The sequence below is a fragment of the Gobius niger genome (assembly GCF_951799975.1).
Source record: "Gobius niger genome assembly, chromosome: 23".
NCBI lineage: Eukaryota > Metazoa > Chordata > Actinopteri > Gobiiformes > Gobiidae > Gobius > Gobius niger.
Window position 1 is genome coordinate 3,607,572 of NC_136874.1, and position 23,759 is coordinate 3,631,330.

Here is a 23,759-nt window from a genome sequence, read left to right on the forward strand (position 1 = left end):
TCTAAAAGAACTTAAATATTTGAGCAGCTTCCTGGTTGTAGCTACGTAGCGGCGGAGTGATCTGCTCGGTTACCGGATCTGCAGTAGTTTGTTTACCTGCAGTCGCATTACTACACGTGGAATTCACAAAGGAGCTTTTTATAAATCAGATATGGCAACGTTTGGAGGACGAGCCCATGATTTTGAAGAGGCTTTTAATGCAGGCTACTAGTTACCATAGACATGCACTAGCCTAGCACCACGAATCTCTTCAAATATAAGGACTGCATGAATAATAAAAGAAATTGTGGTAAAAAAGTCTTTAAAAGATCTTTAACTCCAGGATTCCTGCATAAACCCTTGTATATGTCTGAAACTAGAGCCAGTGATAAACTTCGAACACTTCCTGACTTCACCATTACGTATTTGTCAATCACGTCACCCTCAGACCTCTCCACCTGCCTCTGCCACCGCCTCCCATGATGCCTCGCTCTCCCGCCTCCGCTCCTCCTTTAACCACATTAGCGCTGCGTGTAGCCTGTTAGCATCTCCCCCCCCCCCTCCCTCCGCATTCATCGCCACCCTCTCGGGACGGCGACCCCTCCTTTGTGTCCTCGCTGAACCCCGGCTAATGTAGTTATGACGGGACCGCATGACGCCCACTCTGCAAACAAAGACCCACCGAGATGGCTTCACTACGACCGTTTTTGATTTCTCAAACTCGATTTCCTTTGCTTTCAACCAAATATGTCGTCTCCATGGGGTTGTAATATGTATAAAAGCTGCTGAGCCTGTGGGTTATAGATCCACAAACATGATCTGAAGTGCTATGGAGCTGTGGTAAGTCTTTCTGACCGTGCCATGAAGCAACAGTAACTCATTTGTGCGGCTGTATATCCTGCAGTATTTGCTTTTTGAGCTTTAAAGAGCGGGTGTTATTCTTTTTGCAGACATGTTTTTATCTCTATCTTACACTTTGTTGGTTTGGAAATGCAGTTTTGTTCTTAAACACAAACAAGCTCAAACAAAAATGTCCAGTAGTTTCACTTCCTGATTTTCACCTGTTTTCACCGTAAGCCCCTCCCATCCCCCTCCTCTTGCTCCCCTTCACTGCGCAGTGGTTTCAATAAAGAGAGGTAAAACAAAACAAAAAGTGGCAGAACCAGCTCAGATTTTAGACAAAAGGGGCATAAAATTTCAAGAGCATGTCTTCCTCATGCTCCTATTCAGCATTGAATATCATTTTGTTGTTGTTGGTGTTATTATTGTGACTGTAATAACATCATGGCTGAATAAAGAACTTGAACTGAACTGAATTAAAAATCAAATCGATTAAAACTCTTTGTTGAAAACTGCCCACTTCACCTGGCACCTTCAGGCGTCTTTAAGTTGCGCCCAAGGATGAACCAGACTTGTGCTTCCATGGACATGACATCATCATCTGGGCTTTAAAGGGGGGGTATTATGCAAAATGGACTTTTTCAAGCTTTACATCATGTTATTCTGTCATTCCCTCATTAAAAACATGCCTGAAGTGTTGCCTTGGCACATTCACGTATTTTTGAGTAATCTGTAAAAACTCTGATGGCGGCCATTTTAGGGATAGGTTTGCCTGAGTCCTCCTAGGAACGCCCCCACCTCCTGGAGACGCCTCCGAGCTTTCGTCACCAGCCGAGTAACCAACCACTGCTCCTCAGCAGAACCCCCTCCCCACTGATGCCACAGACAGCGTGTGGAGGGGGCGTGTCGGAAAGGCTCAGAGGTTCTTAAAGGGGCTGGAAGCAAGTTCGCCATTTTATACTCACTACTGCCACCTCAGGCCATATGTGTAACTGCACCTTCTATATTAAGCTCGTGCATGACGGCAATTCGGGCCGAAGTGACACATTTTTGAGTGACCGTACAGGATTTTAGAGGCAGTTGTGGTAAACAGGTCTGAGCTCATTCTACACATTAGGACATGGCTGGAACATGTAGGGGGAGGAAAATACTTAATTTTAACATTTTTAAACTCCTTATAGTCCCTTTAAAGAGACAGAGGCCTATTTCAAGACATTCACTACAGCCATTTTGAGAGAGACGTTTTATATAAGGCAGTTATTCTAATTTACTGCATTTACAGACCAACAGAAGGTTTGTCATCATTGTAGTGTGATATAGACTGGTGCTATGTGATTGAAAAAAGCAGAATACCCCCTCTTTAATAAATAGTTTCATGGTATAGTAACCTTAAGCCCAGTGCACGTCCTCTGCCGCGCGTCCCTGTGTGATTTCAGCACACACTGGCGACACCGCATCACGGCTCTTCAGCAGCTTTTCTCAAACCACGTGGGGCCTTAAACACGTGATTTGTACAATTATCATAAATAAAAGAAGACACGTATGTCCGTGTTGCAGAGAGAGCAAACATGGCTCTGTTTATGCAGGTTTACAGTGAGTTGGAGAGACTCGAGTTTAACATCCTCCACCTGAAGCCTGAGCCTGACGCTGGTTTCTCTGTCTCTGCAGCTTCTCTTTGTCTGTCACAGGCCAGAGTCTCGTCTGTGCCTCTGCAGGAGGTTCTGACTCATGTGCGGCTCCACTGCAGCCTCAGTAGATAATAAAGCAGGCCGCGTGTTGTTTTAGTGTATGGAAACTTCTGACTGTTGAAAGTAACAATTTCTCATTCTTCTGGCATTTTGCAAATAGAAATAATTTTGAAAATTCTGTTTGACCTAAAAATGGAAAAGTTGATTCTGGTTTCATGTCAGAATCTGAGAAAAAAAATGCAAACGTGTGGCTCAGACTGCTCCTCCGGCTCCTCCGGCTCCTCCCTCTCCTCCCTCTCCTCCCTCTCCTCCCTCTCCTCCCTCTCCTCCCTCCCCTCCTCCCCCTCCTCCTCTGGCCCCTGTGGGATGATCAGACTAGCATTGATCCACTCCTGCACACGAGCGGGGACATGACTTAGGGAGAAGAGGAGTTTCCTTATCGCCCCGGTCCCGAACGCTCCATCGATCGAGAGGAGAAAACAAGAGCGGCCTCCGTGTTCCCCGCGGCTCCTGAACCGCCGGGTTTACACGCTGCGACATGGACGAGCGAGAGCCAGAGTCGGTAACGCTGAGGGGAGACGTGTGGGCCGGTTTGTTCCAGCGTGACAGGGAAACACAGTGTCAAAGTAACATTCACTTCTTTCATAGACTGCGTTTCCGTCACTGGGTTTTCATGCCTAAAAAAACCAAACCACATTTTCTCCAGTTTTACCCAAATCTAAAAGCTTCTGAATTGGAGTAACTAAGGCTATAGAGTAACGCCTCATTTGAAAGCGAAGACCTGCAGAACTGCTCTAAGCTTCTTCCTTGCTTTTGCTTTCAGGATTTTGTTGGTTTTGTTGCATGTTTTTTTTTATCACGCTTTTGTTTCTATTTTTGCCACATTTTTTTCACATTTTTGCCACATTTTTTGTCACATGTTTTTCCTCATTTTTCCACATTTTTTCTCATTTTTTGTCACATGTTTTTCCTCATTTTTCCTCATTTTTCCACATTTTTTGTCACATGTTTTTCCTAATTTTTTCACATTTTTTCACATTTTTTCCTCATTTTTTCACATTTTTTCCACATTTATTTCACATTTTTTGTCACGTTTTTCCTCATTTTTTCAAATTTTTTTCAAATTTTTGCCAGATTTTTGCTCAATTTTCCCCCTCATTTTTATCAATTTTTTTCAAAAAAAAATTACAATTTTTTTCTCAATTTTTTCCTCTTTTTCTCCTCTCATTTTTTCCTCATTTTTGTCCACTTTTCCCCCCCACATTTTTCAATTTTTGTCCCATTTTTGCCATGTTTTTGCCTCGTTTTTATAAAAAAAAATTTGCCAGATTTATTCCTGATTTTTGCCACATTTTTGCCATGTTTTTCTTTCCCCCCCCCCCCATTTAGTTAGTTTTAATCTGTTGACGAAAATGTCATTTTTCACCAAGATCATCATCTCTGGGATCAAGACATTCCAAAGATTCTCAATACGATCTGGACTGTGGCGGCCTATCCCTGATCCGCTCTTTCACAACATGAGCCCGACGAATCCTGGCAATCACTCAGTCTATTAATGCATTTTTTTTAAAGCTTTTTTCTCCATTTCATGTTAGATTTATGCTTATCTAGTTGTTGTTTTGGGTTGTCCGCTCATAATAATGCCTTCCCTTCCAAACGGCCTCATTACACACACTCACAATAGGAAGTGCTGACGATGCTCCCCGTCCTCCACATTCCTGTAAACATCTTATTCACTAATGCTCTCGACCCGCTCGCCTTTGATTCGCCTTTTCCCCCCGAGAGGCGCCTCTTAACTACCTCCAGAAACAGGTCCATCGATACCGGCCGCGGCCTCAGCGCCCCGGGACAAAGGTGAAAGGGCTCGGAGCGTGACCCCCACGTGACCCGGGACCGTGCGCTGTGTGACGGATGAGGACGCAGACTCGGGATCGTTAGGGTTAATGGGAGGGAATTTACGACGGGGATTTGGCCTTTGCCGTGACCGTGGACGAGCGATGGACTCAAATATTTTTAAGTATCTGGAACATCAACCAGTCAAACCTTCCTCCTCCTATGTTTAGTTGCTAATGACTTCTTGTTCCTTAACCCCTTAACTCCCACCTGAACCGAGCACATTTTCTCCAGTTTGGCTTTACCCCAGTCCAAAAGCTTCTGGAAAAAAGCTGTGAAAATAGCAACAAAACTGAGACGAAAACAATGATGGAAATGTGACAAAAAAGTGAGAAAACATTGGCCAAAAAAAAGTGAGGAAAAATTGGTGAAAAAGTGGCAAAAATGTCACAAAAATGTCACAAGAAATTGACCAAAAAATTACGAAAAAATGACAAACAATTGACAAAAAATGACAAAAATGTTACAAAAAAATGACAAAAAATGGACAAAAAAATGACAAAAATGTGACATAAAATGTGACAAAAAATGACAAAAATGTGACAAAAATATGACAAAAATGTGACAAAAATATGACAAAAATGTGACAAAAAAATGACAAAAAATGACAAAAAAATGACAAAAAAATGACAAAAATTGACAAAAATTGACAAAAATGACAAAAAAACGACAAAAAAAACGACAAAAATGTGACAAAAATGTGACAAAAAATGACAAAAAAGTTACAAAAATGAGTTGAATACCCACAAAAAAAAAAATGATGGAAAAAAAATCTAACGTGAGGAAAAAGATCCTCTCGCTTCAGGCGGGAGTTAAGAGGTTAAAGCAGTGGTTCCCAACCTTTTTATCTCGCGTACCCCTTGGGCCTTTCAGTGGTCGTCCATGTACCCCCTCCCTCAAGAGTGTTGCAGATATTTAGAAAGTAATTACTTAAAAGTGATATTTGTAAGAAAAAGGACAATGTTGCGCTCAAAATATGACTAAAATTCTCCCAAAGCAACACACTTTACTGCAAAATATAGCTTTTCTTATAAAAAAAACGATGCACCAAAGATAAGCGTTGTAGCCTCTCTCAGCAACAAAATATTTCCATCATTTTCAACCGTCGCTCCTGCACGTTGCCAGATCCGGGACGTCCCGACACGAGGCGACCGCGCCGGAGTAAACGCGCGTCGGACTCGTTTCTCGTGCTCATTTTTCACAGCTGTAAAACCCCTTGACCTGCTCACCGCGGCTCCCCTCAGACCCCCGCGCTCTCTCAATTTCAACCACGCAACCACGGTGCTCTGACCCGCACCCTGTCACTGACCGCAAACTCAGATGGATCACCGGAAACCACAGCCCTGTTTCTGCCTCTTTGTGCGGTTTCGGAGTTTTTCTTTATGAGTTGATTTGTAAGAGAAATGACCGAAAGAGTAAAGACGTAGCTTCTGCTCTAAGTGATGGTTTTGCCTGTGATGATTAGTCGTCAGGTTAAGCCCAGTTAAGGGAAAAAACAGTTTCTGCCAGACTGGTGCCTCTGAAGTCTCCCAAACATCAAGGTGTAGGACTTTAATTAGGCCTAAACTGTTCACCACTTGAGTGCCAAAAAATGTAATTTTTTTATTACAAAACTAGACACTCTGATACACCTTATATGTGATGAACAGAAGGGAAATAAATGATGATCAAAAACTTGTGAAAAGTCACGATCTGGACATTTGACATTTATTATTGCATTTCTTTTCTTTTTTTTAGTCTGAGGGGACGTGGTGTTGTGTAGCGAAGAGCTGTAAACCCGACACTTCTCTCTCGCTCTCTGGAGCGTTTGACAAAGCAGAGCGGCTTCACATGGAAAGATCAAAACAGTTGAGATTTTAACATTTCTCAGAGTTTTTAAATGGTTGAAATTGGTCCAAGGACGACTGAGAAACATCCTGTTAAAGTCTTCACTCCAGAACCAGGCTGAAAAGAGATCGAGAACACGCGGTGCTTCAAAACATGTCAACAATGTTGTCGTTGAAAATTGACTTGAAGCAAATATATTTAGGCATTTGCCTCTTTCCATAACGTTAGTGTCTGTCCAGAGAGGAGAGAGGAGGAGAGACAAGGAAAGAGAAGGAGAGACTAAGATAGAGGAGGAGAGAGGAGGAGAGAGGAGTTAATCAGAGAGTTGTTTCATAAAACATGCATTATCTAGTAAAAAAAACAGTGATTTTGATCAAAACAAGCCTCTGTTTAGCTTAGATTTCTCAGGAACCGAGACACGAAGAATTAAACTGTTTCCACCTACGGAGGGTTTAGAGTCTCAGCTTTCAAACGAGCCACAGCCTGTGTCCATATCTATAACACAGAATACACTGTGGTGCTACAAATATCATGAAAAATGGTCTGGATTGTTGACACTCTACAGCTAAACGGCCTATAGTCTATACCAGGGGTGGGCAATTCATTTTCATAAGGGGCCACATGAGGAGCCTGAATTGAGTCGGAGGGCCGCACCAACAATAACTCAAACTTATATCGGGATATAAGTATAATATATCGGGAGTGTATCGCTGGGGTCCATGAACAAAAGCTCCAAAATAAAAATAAATGTTTTGATTGGGAAAATACATTGAGGACTTTTTTTCAATATCTATAAATTATTTCAATATCTATAGATTATATCTATATAATCTATAATGATGAGCCTGGCAGGACTGTAGCCTCATAAAAACGGCTTACACTTTACAAGCCTGTGTCACAAGTCTCTGCTACATTGTAGTCAATATTCATTCACTCCGCACTCCGTGGTAGTAAGCTACTATTGTAGCCACAGCTGCCCAGGGGCAGACTGTCCATTTCCCACTTGCAAGTCACACAATGTGTTGTTTATATCTTTATATCTTATTATGCCAGTGCCCTTTGCTGGACACCTGTGGAATTCTTTACTTTTATTCTTATTTAATCTGCCCCCTAGTGGCTGGAGTGAGCATTCTGGTAATAAAAATAAAAAATCACAACTCCGCACAGGAATGAGCTAGAGACTTACTTTTTTTTTTGACATGCTTATGAATTTATGCCCTACAAGTTATGGGCCGGACTGAATCATCTCGCGGGCCGGATGTGGCCCGCGGGCCGTACTTTGCCCAGGTCTGGTCTATACGCTCAAGTCGAGAAGCTTTTAGATTTGAGTAAAACTGAGCTGGAGAAAATCTGCTTGATATTAAGAGTTAAGAGCTCAAATAAACTTCTGCTTGTGTTGATGACGGGAGAGTGTGAGCAGTGTGCTAAGCCTTTTCCAGCACATCCCAATGATTCTGAGATTAACCCGGTCATCTCAAGTCCAATATTTGGCTTGATTTATTACAGTTTTCTTATATAATTCTAAACAACAATTTCTACTCTTTTGTTTGTAACACATCGGTTTCTCCCTAAGGTCGGTTTGACTTTGACCCTTGAAAAAGATTAAACTTCCCTTCCGGCTTGATTTCGCGGCTTTCTCAGCACGATTCGTTGGAAAACATCGCAGTAAAACAGTTCCTGGTTTTGTTGATGGTTATGTTAATGCTTTGCCCTCCGTGATCTGAAGTCTGTGGCTGTGGACGCGTTTCCGCCTCTAAACGCGGCGAGTGTTTTGCGTGGGAGGAGCAGGTCGACAGATTGTCCGATAATTATACACGAACGAGTGGGAGCTTCAGCGGAATGAAGGAAATTATCGACTTGGGAGAATATTTAGCATTTTAAACGAGTCTGAAGTCATAGCAACGGGTGGTCAGAGGTCTCTTCCATCTTTAGCAGCTTCTTCTCACTCGTGTGGTCAAATCAACCCGGTCCAGTCGATGATATTAACCTCTTTCCACCCGCGTGAACCAAATGCATTCTGTCCTCTTTGGTCATTTTTCCTCGTGTAGTTGCTGTGTTTTTTTTTTCTTTTTTTTTTGTCACATTTTAGTAATTTTTTCTTTGAATTTTTGTCATTTTTTGGTTTAATTTTTGACATTTTTTGGTTTAATTTTTGACATTTTTTGGTTGAGTTTTTGTCACATTTTTGGTTGAGTTTTTGTCACATTTTTGTTGATTTTTTGTCATTTTTTTGTTGAATTTTTGTCACATTTTTGTTGAATTTTTGTCATTTTTTGTAGAATTTTTGTCACTTTTTGGTAGAATTTTTGTCACATTTTTGTTGAATTTTTGTCACATTTTTGGTTGAGTTTTTGTCATTTTTGTGTTGAATTTTTGTCACTTTTTGGTTGAATTTTTGTCACTTTTTGGTGATTTTTTGTCACTTTTTGGTGTAATTTTTGTCACTTTTTGGTTGAATTTTTGTCACTTTTTGGTTGAATTTTTGTCACATTTTTTGGTTTAATTTTTGTCACTTTTTGGTGATTTTTTGTCACTTTTTGGTTTAATTTTTGTCACTTTTTGGTTGAGTTTTTGTTGAATTTTTGTTGAATTTTTGTCACTTTTTGGTTGAGTTTTTGTCACATTTTTGTTAAATTTTGGTTGAATTTTTGTCACTTTTTGGTAGAATTTTTGTTACTTTTTGTTGAATTTTTGTCACATTTTTGTTGAATTTTTGTCACATTTTTGTTGAATTTTTGTCACATTTTTGGTTGAGTTTTTGTCATTTTTGTGTTGAATTTTTGTCACTTTTTGGTTGAATTTTTGTCACTTTTTGGTGATTTTTTGTCACTTTTTGGTGTAATTTTTGTCACTTTTTGGTTGAATTTTTGTCACTTTTTGGTTGAATTTTTGTCACATTTTTTGGTTTAATTTTTGTCACTTTTTGGTGATTTTTTGTCACTTTTTGGTTTAATTTTTGTCACTTTTTGGTTGAGTTTTTGTTGAATTTTTGTTGAATTTTTGTCACTTTTTGGTTGAGTTTTTGTCACATTTTTGTTAAATTTTGGTTGAATTTTTGTCACTTTTTGGTTGAGTTTTTGTCACATTTTTGGTTGAATTTTTGTCACTTTTTGGTTGAATTTTTGTCACTTTTTGGTTGAATTTTTGTCAAATTTTTTTGTTGTAAATCCTCGTTTTCTTCTCATTTTTTGTGGCTATTTTGTTGCTTTTTTCCCAAGAAGCTTTTTGATTAGGGTAAAGCCAAACTGGAGAAAATAGGATCCGTTCAGGTGGGAGTTAAGAGGTTAAAATTCTCTACTACAGTGGATTTCTCCTATGTCACAAAATGTCATATGATTAATTCCTGGCTCTCAATATGTGTCCTTAGAAGATAAAAAAGTCCTATTGAGACTCAGATCCTCATTTTCAGGAGAGTCCTGGCTCGAGACTGGAACAGGGAAGCTATTATACATGTTTTAGTGGTGATGGAAACCTGAAACGTCGAGTTGTTTCGTCCACCAAGTTCTTTCCTGTTAATTTTCCTGTAATTCAGTCGACATTTTCCACTTTTTCGTAGACACGCCCCTGTTGGTGAGGAGCAGCAGTGACTCCGTCTTAGCCCCGCCCATCACTGTCAGAGCCACGCCCCCTCCTGACGACCGCAGCGTTGTGACTCCTGAGCCGGTAAGATATTTAAAAGGACTTTCCCGCTCACCTGTTTGCGTAACTATATCCTTGTTGGTTGTACTGCCCCCGACTGGCAACAAGGGGAACTACGTATGCTGGAAATAAGATACGAGCCACTATCTTAAGCTAACGGCATGCTCGCAAAGAGGAGGGGAATACATCGTGTGCAAGATATGATTGAAATTACTGTTTGGACGATATATACATTGACAGTTTCGAGTTTAACTCCAGTGACAAGAAATGTGGGAAAAATTTAAAAAAAAGGGACATTTTTGAGGAAAATAAAACAAAAAATAGAGAAAAAAATTGTAATTAGGGGAAAACAAAGGGGAAATAAAAAAAATGGAGAAGATTTCAGACAAAAATATTAAAAAGCTTAAAAAAATTAGGTGAAAATGTGTGGAAAAAATTGAAGAAAAAAAAATTGAAAATAATATTAACAAAAAATTTAAATATTGGGGAAATTTGAAGAAAAAAAATGGGACAGAAAAGGGAAAAAAATATGGTAAAAACAATAAATACATTAAAAAGCATGAAAAAATTAGGTGAAAATGTGGGGAAAAAAAGAGAAAAAAAATGTTAAATGATAATTTAAAAAAAGGAAAATATTGGGAAAATTTGAAGAAAAAAAATGCGACAGAAAAGGGGAAAAAAATATATGGTTAAAAAACTAAAAAAAATAAAAAGGTTTTTTTGTACCTTCTCGTAGTCTGTTCAGGCCACAACAAAGCTCTGTAAATGAGGATGTTTGCAGCACATTTTTACATATTTCTAATGATTCACACATTTCTTTCTTCATCATCGTTATCGAGAAAATCCCCCAAAATATTGTCAATATCAGCAAATCCCTACGAACAAATCGTTCTGTCTTGTTTATATCTCGATATTCATGGCAGATATCTCGATGGTTGGATCTATTATGGAACAAAGTCCTGGAAGAACAAAATCAAAAGCTTCTGTGATAGAAACAGATGCAAAACACAGGCAGGCTTTGATTTAGCGTAATATATCTTATAATAGAAAGAAAAAGAAAATTCTGGCTTTGATTTGAACCGGTTGTTCTGAGGAGGACATTTCAAACCGTGTTTATCCATCTCGTGTGTCTTAAGTGCATTCCTCTCTTTGGCCTCCTCCATGCCCCGAGGCTACACTCTGAAAGCCTTTCAAGCGCCGTCCCTCTTTGTCCAAACAGGCCACTGTACATCAGACCTCTCTCCCTCCAGGACTGGCTTCATGCGAGCAGAAAGATGCCACGTACAGACAGAAACGGAGAGTTGGAGGCGATGATTTTACTGTCCAAATCTTCAAACTACAGCAGCTCATTAGGCTCAGTGTGTGGCTTTGGAGAGACGATGTCCACCGAGAAACGGCACAACAGGCACGGATTCTAAAAGAAGTAGGACGTAGAACAGGGAGATCTTTATGTTCTTGTGGTGCAGCTTTCTCTGGTGAAAAAATGATTCTAATTCAAAGTTTTAAAGCTTGTAAGTCAACAGATCCGAAGACGTTAAGACTTTTTCAAGCTTTACATCCTGTTATTATGTCATTCCCTCATTAAAAACATGCCTGAAGTGTTGCCTTGGCACATTCACGTATTTTTGAGTAATCTGTAAAAACTCTGATGGCGGCCATTTTAGGGATAGGTTTGCCTGAGTCCTCCTAGGAACGCCCCCACCTCCTGGAGACGCCTCCGAGCTTTCGTCACCAGCCGAGTAACCAACCACTGCTCCTCAGCAGAACCCCCTCCCCACTGATGCCACAGACAGCGTGTGGAGGGGGCGTGTCGGAAAGGCTCAGAGGTTCTTAAAGAGACAGAGGCCTATTTCAAGACATTCACTACAGCCATTTTGAGAGAGACATTTTATACAAGGCAGTTATTCTAATTTACTGCATTTACAGACCAGCAGAAGGTTTGTCATCATTGTAGTGTGATATAGACTGGTGCTATGTGAGTGAAAAAAGCAGAATACCCGCTCTTTAATGTAACTTTTGATCCCCATACACATGAATAGTGAAGCCAGGCGCAATACTAAAGTATGGGGAGGCATGTTTTGTCAGTTTCGTGGCATTTACATAATTTCTGTGTTTTCTTTATCCTTTTAAAAAGAGCGGCCATTGTGTATCGGACTCCACAAAAAGCAGAAACTTCACTGAATTCGAGTTAGCATTTACCTCAGAGAAGTTTGTATCTAAAGTAAAATCTCAAAAGGTCTCTACATTCATTAATGACTTCTAACAAGGCTTTGACCTCACCTGTATGTCATTGATGTGTTCACAACAGCTGAAAACATCTGGATCGTTCATAGTGTGAGATGTTTGGTGGCCAATGCTAATGGCTACAAGCTAACGGACTCTGAAAAGATTCCCAGTCTAGCCTACGAGCCTACTCCACACATTGCTGCTCTTTTGTCACTTTCTTTGCTGGATTTATGTCACTTTTTTGCAACTCTTTTGTCACTTTTTTGCTGGATTTTTGTCATTTTTTTTGATGGATTTTTGTCACTTTTTTGCTGGATTTTTGTCACTTTTTTGCTGGATTTTTGTCACTTTTTTGCTGGATTTTTGTTACTTTTTTGCTGGATTTTTGTCACTTTTTTGCTGGATTTTTGTCACTTTTTTGTTGCTCTTTTGTTACTTTTTTGCTGAATTTTTGTTATTTTTTTGCTGGATTTTTGTCACTTTTTTGCTGGATTTTTGTTACTTTTTTGCTGGATTTTTGTCACTTTTTTGCTGGATTTTTGTTACTTTTTTGCTGGATTTTTGTCACTTTTTTGCTGGATTTTTGTCACTTTTTTGTTGCTCTTTTGTTACTTTTTTGCTGAAATTTTTGTTATTTTTTTGCTGGATTTTTGTCACTTTTTTGCTGGATTTTTGTTACTTTTTTGCTGGATTTTTGTCACTTTTTTGTTGCTCTTTTGTTACTTTTTTGCTGAATTTTTGTTATTTTTTTGCTGGATTTTTGTCACTTTTTTGCTGGATTTTTGTTACTTTTTTGCTGGATTTTTGTCACTTTTTTGCTGGATTTTTGTCACTTTTTTGTTGCTCTTTTGTTACTTTTTTGCTGAATTTTTGTTATTTTTTTGCTGGATTTTTGTCCATTTTTTTGCTGGATTTTTGTCATTTTTGTCAATTTCCATCCTCATTTTCTTCTCATTTTTTGTCGCTATTTTGAAGAAGCTTTTAGATTTGGAGAATTTGGAGAACAGGAGAAAACATGTTAAGGGGGGAGTTAAGAGGTTAATAACTACAGTAGTTTTCATTTGTCTTGTATATTTTCATCAATAACAATGTTTAGGACAAATGCCAAGATAATTTGCAGTCTCGCTTCCTCCATGTTGGATGAAATTGATTCCATATTATCCGATGTGAGGATCCTCTCCCTCTCTCTCTCTCTCTCTCTCTTTCTTTCTCATCAGAATGATTGCGTTTGAAAACTCCGCTGATAATTTATGAGCGCACACAAATCGTTGCAGTCACGCCTCGCTCCCAATACTCCGCTCTAAAGATTATTGATTTCCTCTAAAACGCTCGGATCCGGAGCACATTTTTCACTGTCGGTCAATTTCCCGAGCCGTTATGGATGTGTAGTCGAGAGAGGAGTGATGTTTTTTAGTGCCTACGGTGTCAGAGGTGAAGGGAATGCTAATGCGTAATCAACAGGAGTACACACTACACAGTTACGACTACTCATAAGACGAATATGACGACTACAAACCTGCTAATAAGGCCCTGAAACTCTGTGCTGTAATCAAATCTAAAGGTGGTGTATACAGGTATTGGCTTTCCATTACCTGTACTGTTACTCCGCCTATTATGATTACTACTACTACTACTACTATTACTACTACTGCTACTACTACTACTGCAGACTCAAGCTTTGGGATGCGCCGATCCGTTACAGAACCAGTCCAATCGCTGACTCAGTTTTAACATCTGCAATCATATCTTTAACCCCATAACTCCCACCTGAACCGAGCACATTTTCTCTAGTTTGGCTTTACCCCAATCCAAAAGCTTCTGGAAAAAAAGGTGAGAAAATAGCGACAGAACTGAGATGAAAAACAATGAAGATGTGACAAAAAAGTGACGAAAAAATGACAAAAAAAATTACAAAAAATTGACAAAAAAATGATGAAAAAGTGGCAAAAATGTGACAAAAAAATTGACAAAAAATGACAAAAAAATGACAGAAAGTGACAAAAAAAATGACGAAAAAATCTGAAAAAATGATGAACATGTGACAAAAAGTGACAAAAAATTTACTATTTGACAAAAAAAATTACAAAAAATTACAAACCCCCCCCCCAAAAAATAAATGATGGAAAAAAAATCTGATGACGTGAGGAAAAAGATCCATTTAGATGAGTTTTGTAGATCTTAGCTTTCAAATGAGGCGTTACACTGGCCTACGGGATTTAGGTAAAGCTGAACTGGAGAAAATGCTCTCGGTTCAGGCGGGAGTTAAGAGGTTAAAGGGATTAGATGCAAGTTGTCATTTTTATGCTCTCTATATTATATTATATTATTATCTTTAAATTAGGCTCCTTTGGACCCGAATTAACACCTTTCTGAGTGACAGTGCAGGGTTTTAGAGGCAGTTGTGGTGAACAGGGCTGAGGTCTTTCCACACATTAGGACGTGGCTGGAACATGTAGAGCAGAAACGGTGGACCTCAGACCAGGATCTGGACCCATGTGCCAGCCCATCCGGACCTGAACCTTGGATCTGAACCCGACCCTGAATCCACTCAAACGAGCGGCTGAGTGTGCACTCTCTCTCTCTCTCTCTCTCCCTCTTTGCAGAGCAGTAAACCACAGCCCAGATGAACAGAACAGAAAAGGAACAGAAAAGTCCTACCTCTGAGCTCCATGATATGTTTTACATTTTTATGGAATGACTGAAAATATCACTCGCTATAAAAACAGGACACCCTGATTAAATATGAGAGAACAGCGAGCAGGTCTGAACCTGGACTACACCAGGTCTGAACCTGGACTACACCAGGTCTGAACCTGGACTACACCAGGTCTGAACCAGCACTAGGCAGGATTAAGCAGGGCACATTGTGTATAATAGAGCTGATAGGGCGACGGTGGTGCAGATGGTAGAGCGGGTCGTCTCATGATCGGAAGGTCGGGGGTTCGAATCCCACCTCCTGAAAGTGCACACTGTCGTTGTGTCCTTGGGCAAGACACTTCACCCACATTGCCCCCAGTGTCTGCGTACATTGGTGTATGAATGAGAGCTGTAAAGAGCTTTGAGTGCCTAATGTAGGTGGAAAAGCTGAGACCATTTACCATATGGTTTTTGCTATTTAGGAGCAAAAACTTAATTTTAGAACAAAAAAACAATAACAGGATTCAATTAAGTGCGCGAATTAACCCCGTATGTGTCTGACCTTTGCTTTCCAGTGTTTTTTCTTCGTGAAATTTAACTCGTGACCCTGATGTAGGGGACGGAAAATACATAATTTAAACCTTTTTAAACTCCGCCTAGTCCCTTTTAAATACTGTGCAAAATGCCACCGCTAGCAACAGCATGCTAACGATAGCGGCAACTAAAGTAATGAAGCAAAATCGGTCACATCTCTCCTCAAACTACTATGATTATTTGTTTATATCTGCAAGTACTGCTTCCTTTTCTGTCATTATACAACTACTAGCTTCTTCCACCTTCTACTACAGGACGACTACTACTACTACTACTACTACTACTGCAGCCTTTTATCAAAAACAGTATTGCGTATTTCCATCATTTCATCTGTTACTTCCACTTCTACTTTTATACCCTGCTTCTTACTTTCTTCATCTATTATTCACCTGTATCTCCTTTCACCTCTGCTTCTTCTACCACCGCCTCCACTCCAACAACAACTACTACAACTACTACTTCACTCCTCGCCCGACTATTGACTTTCCCTAAACTACAGCTTTATCTCCCGCCCTCGCCGCCGTCACGGTGTTTGAGCGGCGAGTCCTTGTCCTGATAGACTCCGCATCGATCCGTCCACTCCCCGCCTTTACAAGCGCCTTATCTCCTGCGTCCGAGCCCCGATCCGGCCTCCTCTCTCCCCGCGTCGAGTGAGGGAGTATCGAGACCTAGATAAAGTCTAATTAAGGCCCGTACAGTGATAAATTCGCGGTCTTCCCCTCCCATTGATTTTGCTTCTTTGCTCCAGTGAAGGAGGAGGATGGACTACTTACTCTGAGTCGGCGGGATTAACATGTGGAGTGTCTGACAATGGGCTGTGGGGGAGACCAGGAGAAGCTAGGAGCCTTTTTTAAATAGCAAAAATTAGGAATAGATGGGGATTTTTTTCAAGTCTTATGGCCGGTGTGGATTTACAGACTCCTCCTACCCTGCTGTGATGGAGAACGTTCCTAAAAAGGGCATAAGGGCGGGATCTTCACTGGAGTTCGTTCATCAGTTCGCCCGCTTCATTATCTGTCAGTCAAAGTCTGGCCCTCATTAATGTTCTTACAAAAACCCGCCTGGTCCCTGTAATTGTGCCTCACCCAGCGTTATCTCAGGAGGAATATCCATCTGGAGAAAGTTTAGGAAAACGAGGCTTCACAGTTTTTTTTTAACGTGTTTAAAGTGCAATGCTTTCTAATGGAAAACTCGATTGTTCTGCCGCCCCTGCAGTACTGCAGCAATGTCGGCGCCGAGCTTAACTATACATTTTTGAAAACTTTATTACATAAGCAATTAGAAAAACAACGTTTCCGTTTCCTTGTTTGTAAAAAACAGAAAGAATAAAAAGAAAAAAGTGTGATAATAACATTTATATGGGGAAAAAAGCTTGTCCAGTCAAAGAAGTCAATGAAAGCCTTGTCATATGTTTCTTGGAGTTGCCATAGGATGTCCATCCATCCATCCATCCATCCATCCATCCATCCAGACTTCCCGATCCACACACACCTCCTCCAGCTGTTCTGACCCCGAGGCGACACCAGGCCAGCTCGGAGACATAGTCCCACCAGCGCGTCCTGGGTCTTCCATGAGGCTTCCTCCCTATAGGACATGTCTGGAACACCTGGAGACCAGGAGGCATCGAGCCACCTCAGCTGCTCCTTCGACGTGAAGGAGCAGCGACTCTACTCTGAGCTCCTCCCGGGTAACTGAGCTCCTCATCTTGGTGCGCCCAGCCACCCTGCGAAGGGCTCATTTCGGCCACTTTACTCTACTGGAAAAATTGTACAATTGCACAATTTTACCAAATGACAAGGGCAAATGGAAACGCCGTTTTTCTCATTGCTTAAGGCAGTGGTTCCCACCTTTTTTATCCCATGTACCCCTTGAGGCATTAATTTATACTCCGAGTATCCCCTAACTCAAAGATCCTGCCAAAATCGTAACAAATTAAGCAACTAAACATGGATTATTAAGCATTTAGTAGAGTGTAATGTTCAAAATACAGCAACAATACTCTCAAAGTTAAGCCTTTTACTCAAAATCATAATTAAAACTAACTTTTCTTTGAAAGTACTACTGAAACGAATATATAGATAAATATCTAGTTTTCATGCTCTCCACGAAAATCGCACAACAGTGGAGGCCTAAACATAACCCGAGTATATTTAATGTGCAGGGATAGTCCGGTAAAATGCAGAGTCCGACCCGCTCATGCCTGGACTCTGTTGCTTATGACTTTGACGAGACACTGACAGATCCTGGTTCACTCTGAGACGAGCGTTTACAAAACATCCTCCACATTTATTTACATTCCCACGAGCCGCCATGTTGGATTGGAATCCCTCCCTCAGAACGTCATACTCTTGAGTCATTATTGGTGAGGCTGCTTTTACTTCAAATCAATATAAAACAGTCTTAGTTGAGCAAATATTTCACCTCCTGCTGTGTCCCCGCGTCACTCGAATCACACGACACCTCGACGCCGCAATAACACCTCCAGACCGACTCCCAATCCAGCCATGACACGGAGACGTGACCAAAACATGTGTGATCTCTGCGAAGACACGTGTGCGACAGCGTGTTTGCTTCCCCTCAGCAGGTCTGGACAGTTTCAGACACGGATCTCACTGACGGCTGCTGTCACGGGAACATCACAACACGTCCAGGCTTCAGCAACAACCACCACCCTTTATTACAGCCAGACAAAAGGACTGGAGGCTTTTCTTTTTGGCTCATGTTTGTGATTTTTTTATACCTGTTCAAGCTTGTTATTAATCCACAACTCCAGCAGCCGCACAAAGGAAGTACAGGAGAGGTGGGCAATATATCGTCTACAAGATGATATCGAAATCGCTGTTTGGAAGATCTGTAGATTTACAATATCGAGTTTAGCACATTTGTTTAACACATTGAGGCCGCATTGTTTTGGGGATTTAGCTGTAGAGTGCCAACAATCCAGACCTTTTTTCATGATATTTGTAGCACCACAGTGTATTCTGTGTTATAGTAATGGACACATGCTTTGGCTCGTTTGAAAGGTGAGACTCTGAGCTCTCTGTAGGTGAAAACAGTTTAATTCTACGTGCCTCGGTTTCTGAGAAATCCTAAGCTAAACAGAGGCTAGTTTTGTTCAAAATCTAACACCACGTCCCCTCAGACTAACACCACGCCCCCTCAGACTAACACCACGCCCCTCAGACTAACTAACACCACGCCCCCTCAGACTAACACCACGCCCCCTCAGACTAACACCACGCCCCCTCAGACTAACACCACGCCCCTCAGACTAACACCACGCCCCTCAGACTAACACCACGCCCCCTCAGACTAACACCACGCCCCTCAGACTAACACCACGCCCCTCAGACTAACACCACGCCCCTCAGACTAACACCACGCCCCCTCAGACTAACACCACGCCCCTCAGACTAACACCACGCCCCTCAGACTAACACCACGCCCCTCAGACTAACACCACGCCCCCTCAGACTAACACCACGCCCCTCAGACTAACACCACGCCCCCTGCATCTGGATCGTTCATGATTTGCGATGTTTGGTGGCTAATGCTAACGGCTATAGGGAAAATACATTGAGAAGGCTAAATGCTAACGGACTCTTTAAATATATTACCCAAATACCTGCAAAAAACATAATACCCGCTCTTTAATTCGTCTGTATTGTGCCATCTTATACAGTAAATGAATAAATAATACAGTTTATGGCTTCATATTTCTAATTTCTTGGTTTTGTAATTGGCAAAAGTACATTTACATTCTGTGATTTCTTGTGCCGCCTCCTCCAGTGTTCAGCGATGTGTCTCAGCAGATGACACAGGGGTGACATAACGGGACGGATTGAGCCGTATACGTCCTCCCTCCGAGATAACGGGAGCGAACGCCGCGACCTGATTGGTGGAGAGAAAAGCCTCCCGCCGCCGGGTTTGAGTCTGTTTACACAAGAACTAGATCACGAGCGCATTAAGGCGACGATTTATGTTTCCAGATCAAAAACATGACAGAGGCGGGATGTGGAGAGAGAGAGAGAGAGAGAGAGACTAAACCAGCGCTGAGTTTGTCTTATTTAGTGTCGAGGTATTATTGTTGCTGACGGAAATTTAGTGTTAAATGAGACTAAAATAAATCAGTAAGTGTTAAAGCTGGTCTAAATGATCGACCCAGGACTAAAGCTCTACATCAGTGGTTCTCAGCCGGTGTGCCGGGAACCATTTTCACAAAAACACAACATTCTACATTATACTAGCCGAGTTAATTTGGCATTATCCCAATCTAGAAGTTTCTTGACTGGAGCTCACAGGCTATAGGCCAGTGTAAAGTCTCATTTGAAAGCTAAGACCTACAAAACTGATCGAAGCAGATCTTTTTCCTTGTGTTGTTGCCGTGTTGTCACTTTTTTTAAAATCACATTTGTACCACTTTTTCATCGCTCTTTTGTCACATTTTTGCAACATTTTCATCACATTTTTCTGACTTTTTTTGTGACTTTTATGTTGTTTTTTTGTTGCATTTTTGTCACATTTTCATCATATTTTTGTCACTTTAATGTTGTTTTTGCCCAATTTGTATCCAATTTTCATCACTATTTAGTGATTTTTTTTGTCGCTTTTTTGTGATTTTTATGTTGTTTTTTTTATTTGTCACATTCTTGTCATTTTAATGTTGTTTTTTGACCAATTTTTGTCAAATTTTTGTCACTTTTTTGTGATTTTTATGTAGGTTTTTTGTCACTTTTTTGTCACATTTTCATCATATTTTTGTCACTTTAATGTTGTTTTTTGCCCAATTTTTATCCAATTTGCATCACTATTTTGTGATTTTTTTGTCGCTTTTTTGTGATTTTTCTGTTTTTTTTGTTGTTTTTTTTTTTTAACACATTATTGTCATTTTAATGTTGTTTTTTGACCATTTTTGTCCAATTTTTTGTCACTTTTTTGTCACATTTTCATCATATTTTTGTCACTTTAATGTTGTTTTTTTGCCAAATTTTTGTCCCATTTTTTCCCACTTTTTGTAATTTTTATGACACTTTTTATCACTTTTTTGTCAATTTTTTTAATTTTTTATGCAGTTTTTTTGTCACTTTTTTATTGCATTTTTGTCACTTTTTTGTGATTTTTATGTAGTTTTTTCATCACATTTTTGTCATTTTAATGATGTTTTTGCCCCATTTTTGTCCCATTTTTTTCACTTTTTTGTAATTTTGATGTCACTTTTTTGTCATATTTTTCATCGTTCTTTTATTGTTTTTTGACTTTTTTTTAAATTGCATTTTCACCCTTGTTTTCATCTGTATTTTGACTCTCTTTTTCAAGCATCTTTTAGATTTGGGTAAAGCGCAAATGCACCATCTCATATCCTCCAGTTCTTTAATGAATCTTTGTGCCTCAGCTTAAGACTCTGATCGAGGACACTTCTTCTTCTTCTCCAGCTCAAAGCGACTCGTCAGAAACACCTGCTCTGATCACAAACCACCGCTGCTTTTTCCCTCGTACCTGCCAACGCTCACACCCCCGAAGGCTCCCCCGCCACCGCCGCCACCACCACACGCCGCGGCGGCTAAATAACGCCAAGCTGCACAACAACAAAAGAACCAGCCAGCCCCCGCTATAACACACTCTCTACCCCCGCGCGGCGCTCTCAATCTGGGGTAATCTCGCTCCGAAACCAAAAACTGGGTCACTATTCCCTCCCGTCTCACACACACACACGTCTTTTCCCCGATGCTGACTCGCTAGCCGCGGTTAATGCATGCTAATTTAAGTGGGTTTTGTTGACTGACGAGAGCATCCCTTGGGAGATATTTTCTTCCCCCTTTCCTCCCGAAGTGGGCGGGACCTCTCGGGTCCATTAGCGACACAATGGAAAGTGACAAGCAGGGAGCGCGCTAATTGGAACGGACTGTAAGTGTGTTTTTTTTTTGGGGAGAGCTAGCTTGAAACATTAGCATTGAGGGAGATCTTTTCCCCCAATCTGCCCTGGGGTCGTCCATTTTTTTTTTTTTTTTTTGAAGGCTTGAAATAGCAAAAGGGAAGGAGGGAGGGAGGGGAGGAGGAGAGTTAGTGTAGTCACGTGACCCGCAGAGAGACGCACAGCAGGTCGAAAACATCGCACGCTAGCAGAGTTGCAGCAGCGCTAATTGTCGTTGCTAAATGGAAGCTGACACTTCCCTCTTCTTCAACAGGAGGTCAGCAGCGTGCTGAGGGGTGCGCTGGAGAGGCTGCGCGTGGAAGAGCAGGAGTCCAGGATGAGCCCGCTGAACAAGAAGTAAGTTCAAAGTATCCCCTGAGAAACGAGGGGGGGAAAGAGCGAGCTTTGTTTTACGGTTTACGCGGACTCGGAGGTGTAAACGGTGGAGCTGATTGGCTGGAGAGGTGTGGTGATGTCATCAGGCCGAGACGGAGAAGTTCAAGATTCATTTAGCGATTATGGAATCAAATGTTTGTTGGTTGGGTTTTATAAGAGGAGAAGAAGAGCTTCAACGTGAGCTTTCAGAAAGTCGTGCTCTTTCAGTTCAGTTCAGTCGACTTTATTCCTTTAGAGCAGAAAACATACAATATAAAACAACAAGCAAGAGACAACCCCCGAAATTAAAGAGAGTTCAGGAGTTGTATGGCCTCTGGGATGAAAGAGTCCTGAAGGCAACAAGGAAAACTCACCATATAGGACAGTGGTCGGCAACGTCGGGCCCGGGAGCCAAATCATTATAGAAATCAGAGCTCAAATGCCGGTTAAAGGGGTTTGATGCAAGTTTGTCATTTTATACTCACTACTGCCACCTCAGGTCTTATGCGTAACTGCAGCTTCTGTATTAAGCGGCAGTTGTGGTGAACAGGTCTGGGCTCATTCTTCATATTATGACATGGCTGGAACATGTAGGGGAAGGAACATACATCATTTTAGCATTTTTAAACTCTGTATGGTCCCTTTAAAGTTCTCAAAATTGTGAAAAATATACAGGAGGTAACTCCTGCCTGAACCAAACATAAGTGGTGTTTCCATTCGATTACATTGCACTGGGTTAGAAGTAGGGCTGAAACAACTAATCGATTACTAAAATAGTTGTCAACTATTTCAGTAATCGATTATTCGTTTTCTAGTAAACACAGACTAAAATAGAGCAAAAAAGACATGAAAATTCTGTTATGTGGGTGAAAACCTACTTTGTTGTTTAAGTTAGGGTCTGCAGTGTTGTGTACATCGTAAATTTCATAAATATCTGTCTTTGTCTCGTCCGACCAGAAAGCAGAATTAGCACAAATAGCCTCCCACAAACGTTTACTTTAAGTTTACTCCATCAACATGTCCTCAAGCGCCGCCACTTTAGCTCTATGTGATAAAATAAAATAAAAAAAATACAATTTCTATGCACCTTTCACAGCCAATCGATTAATCGTAAAAATAATCGGTAGATTAATCGATTACCGGAATAATCGTTAGTTGCAGCCCTAGTTAGAAGGGCCTGTCACAAGATGGCCGCCAGTATAGTGTTACTATGGCCTTGTCCTATCTAAAGTTTTATTAAAGAGGGGGTATTCTGCTTTTTTCAGTCACATAGCACCAGTCTATATCACACTACAATGATGATGAAACCTTCTGGTCTGTAAATGCAGTAAATTAGAATAACTGCCTTGTATAAAATGTCTCTCTCAAAATGGCTGTAGTGAATGTCTTGAAATCGGCCTCTGTCTCTTTAAGAACCTCTGAGCCTTTCAGACACGCCCCCTCCACACGCTGTCTGTGGCATCAGTGGGGAGGGGGTTCTGCTGAGGAGCAGTGGTTGGTTACTCGGCTGGTGACGAAAGCTCGGAGGCGTCTCCAGGAGGTGGGGGCGTTCCTAGGAGGACTCAGGCAAACCTGTCCCTAAAATGGCCGCCATCAGAGTTTTTACAGATTACTCAAAAATACGTGAATGTGCCAAGGCAACACTTCAGGCATGTTTTTAATGAGGGAATGACATAATAACATGATGTAAAGCTTGAAAAAGTCCATTTTGCATTTGTATTTCTGCCAAACTTCCAATCATGAGTCACAAAACTGTAAATAAAATGAGGACTTGTGTGAGTTTGTCCGGCCCGCGTTGCCGTAGCGATGTTCCCGTCTGTCTCACCGCCTCCCCTTCTCCCTTTTTTGCATCCAGGCGAGTTGTTTGTGTAGCGAGATGCTAAAGTGGGCGCTGTTTTGCATATTAGCGAGCGGCGCCGCTAACAAGGCGAGGGTGACTCTTGATGAGCCTGTTTGCTGCGCCGTCTATTTGTTTATTTATCTGAATCGGAAGGAATTTGCACATCAGAGGGTTCGACTTTGCATCTTGTTTTTGTTAATTATATATGCGCCAATCAGGCATATCATTACGACCACTGACGGGGGAGTGAGTGACTCGGATTCTCGAGTGAACCTGCTGTAGATCTGCTTCTATAGTGCGAGTTTTAGTC

At 41.1% G+C, this 23,759-nt stretch overlaps 1 protein-coding gene across 1 annotated transcript in view; it reads left to right on the forward strand.

Annotated features, from left to right (window-relative positions):
- The window catches only part of LOC306981964 (partitioning defective 3 homolog B-like), a gene marked incomplete at its 5' end in the record, with an annotated part of 137,416 nt that overhangs the window by 57,987 nt on the left and 55,670 nt on the right, over positions 1–23,759 (forward strand). Inside the window, 2 exons of the mRNA XM_079581704.1 lie at positions 9,784–9,890; positions 21,509–21,591. Of these exons, the coding sequence (XP_079437830.1) occupies positions 9,784–9,890; positions 21,509–21,591 (190 nt within the window). The remainder of the gene's footprint in view (positions 1–9,783; positions 9,891–21,508; positions 21,592–23,759) is intronic.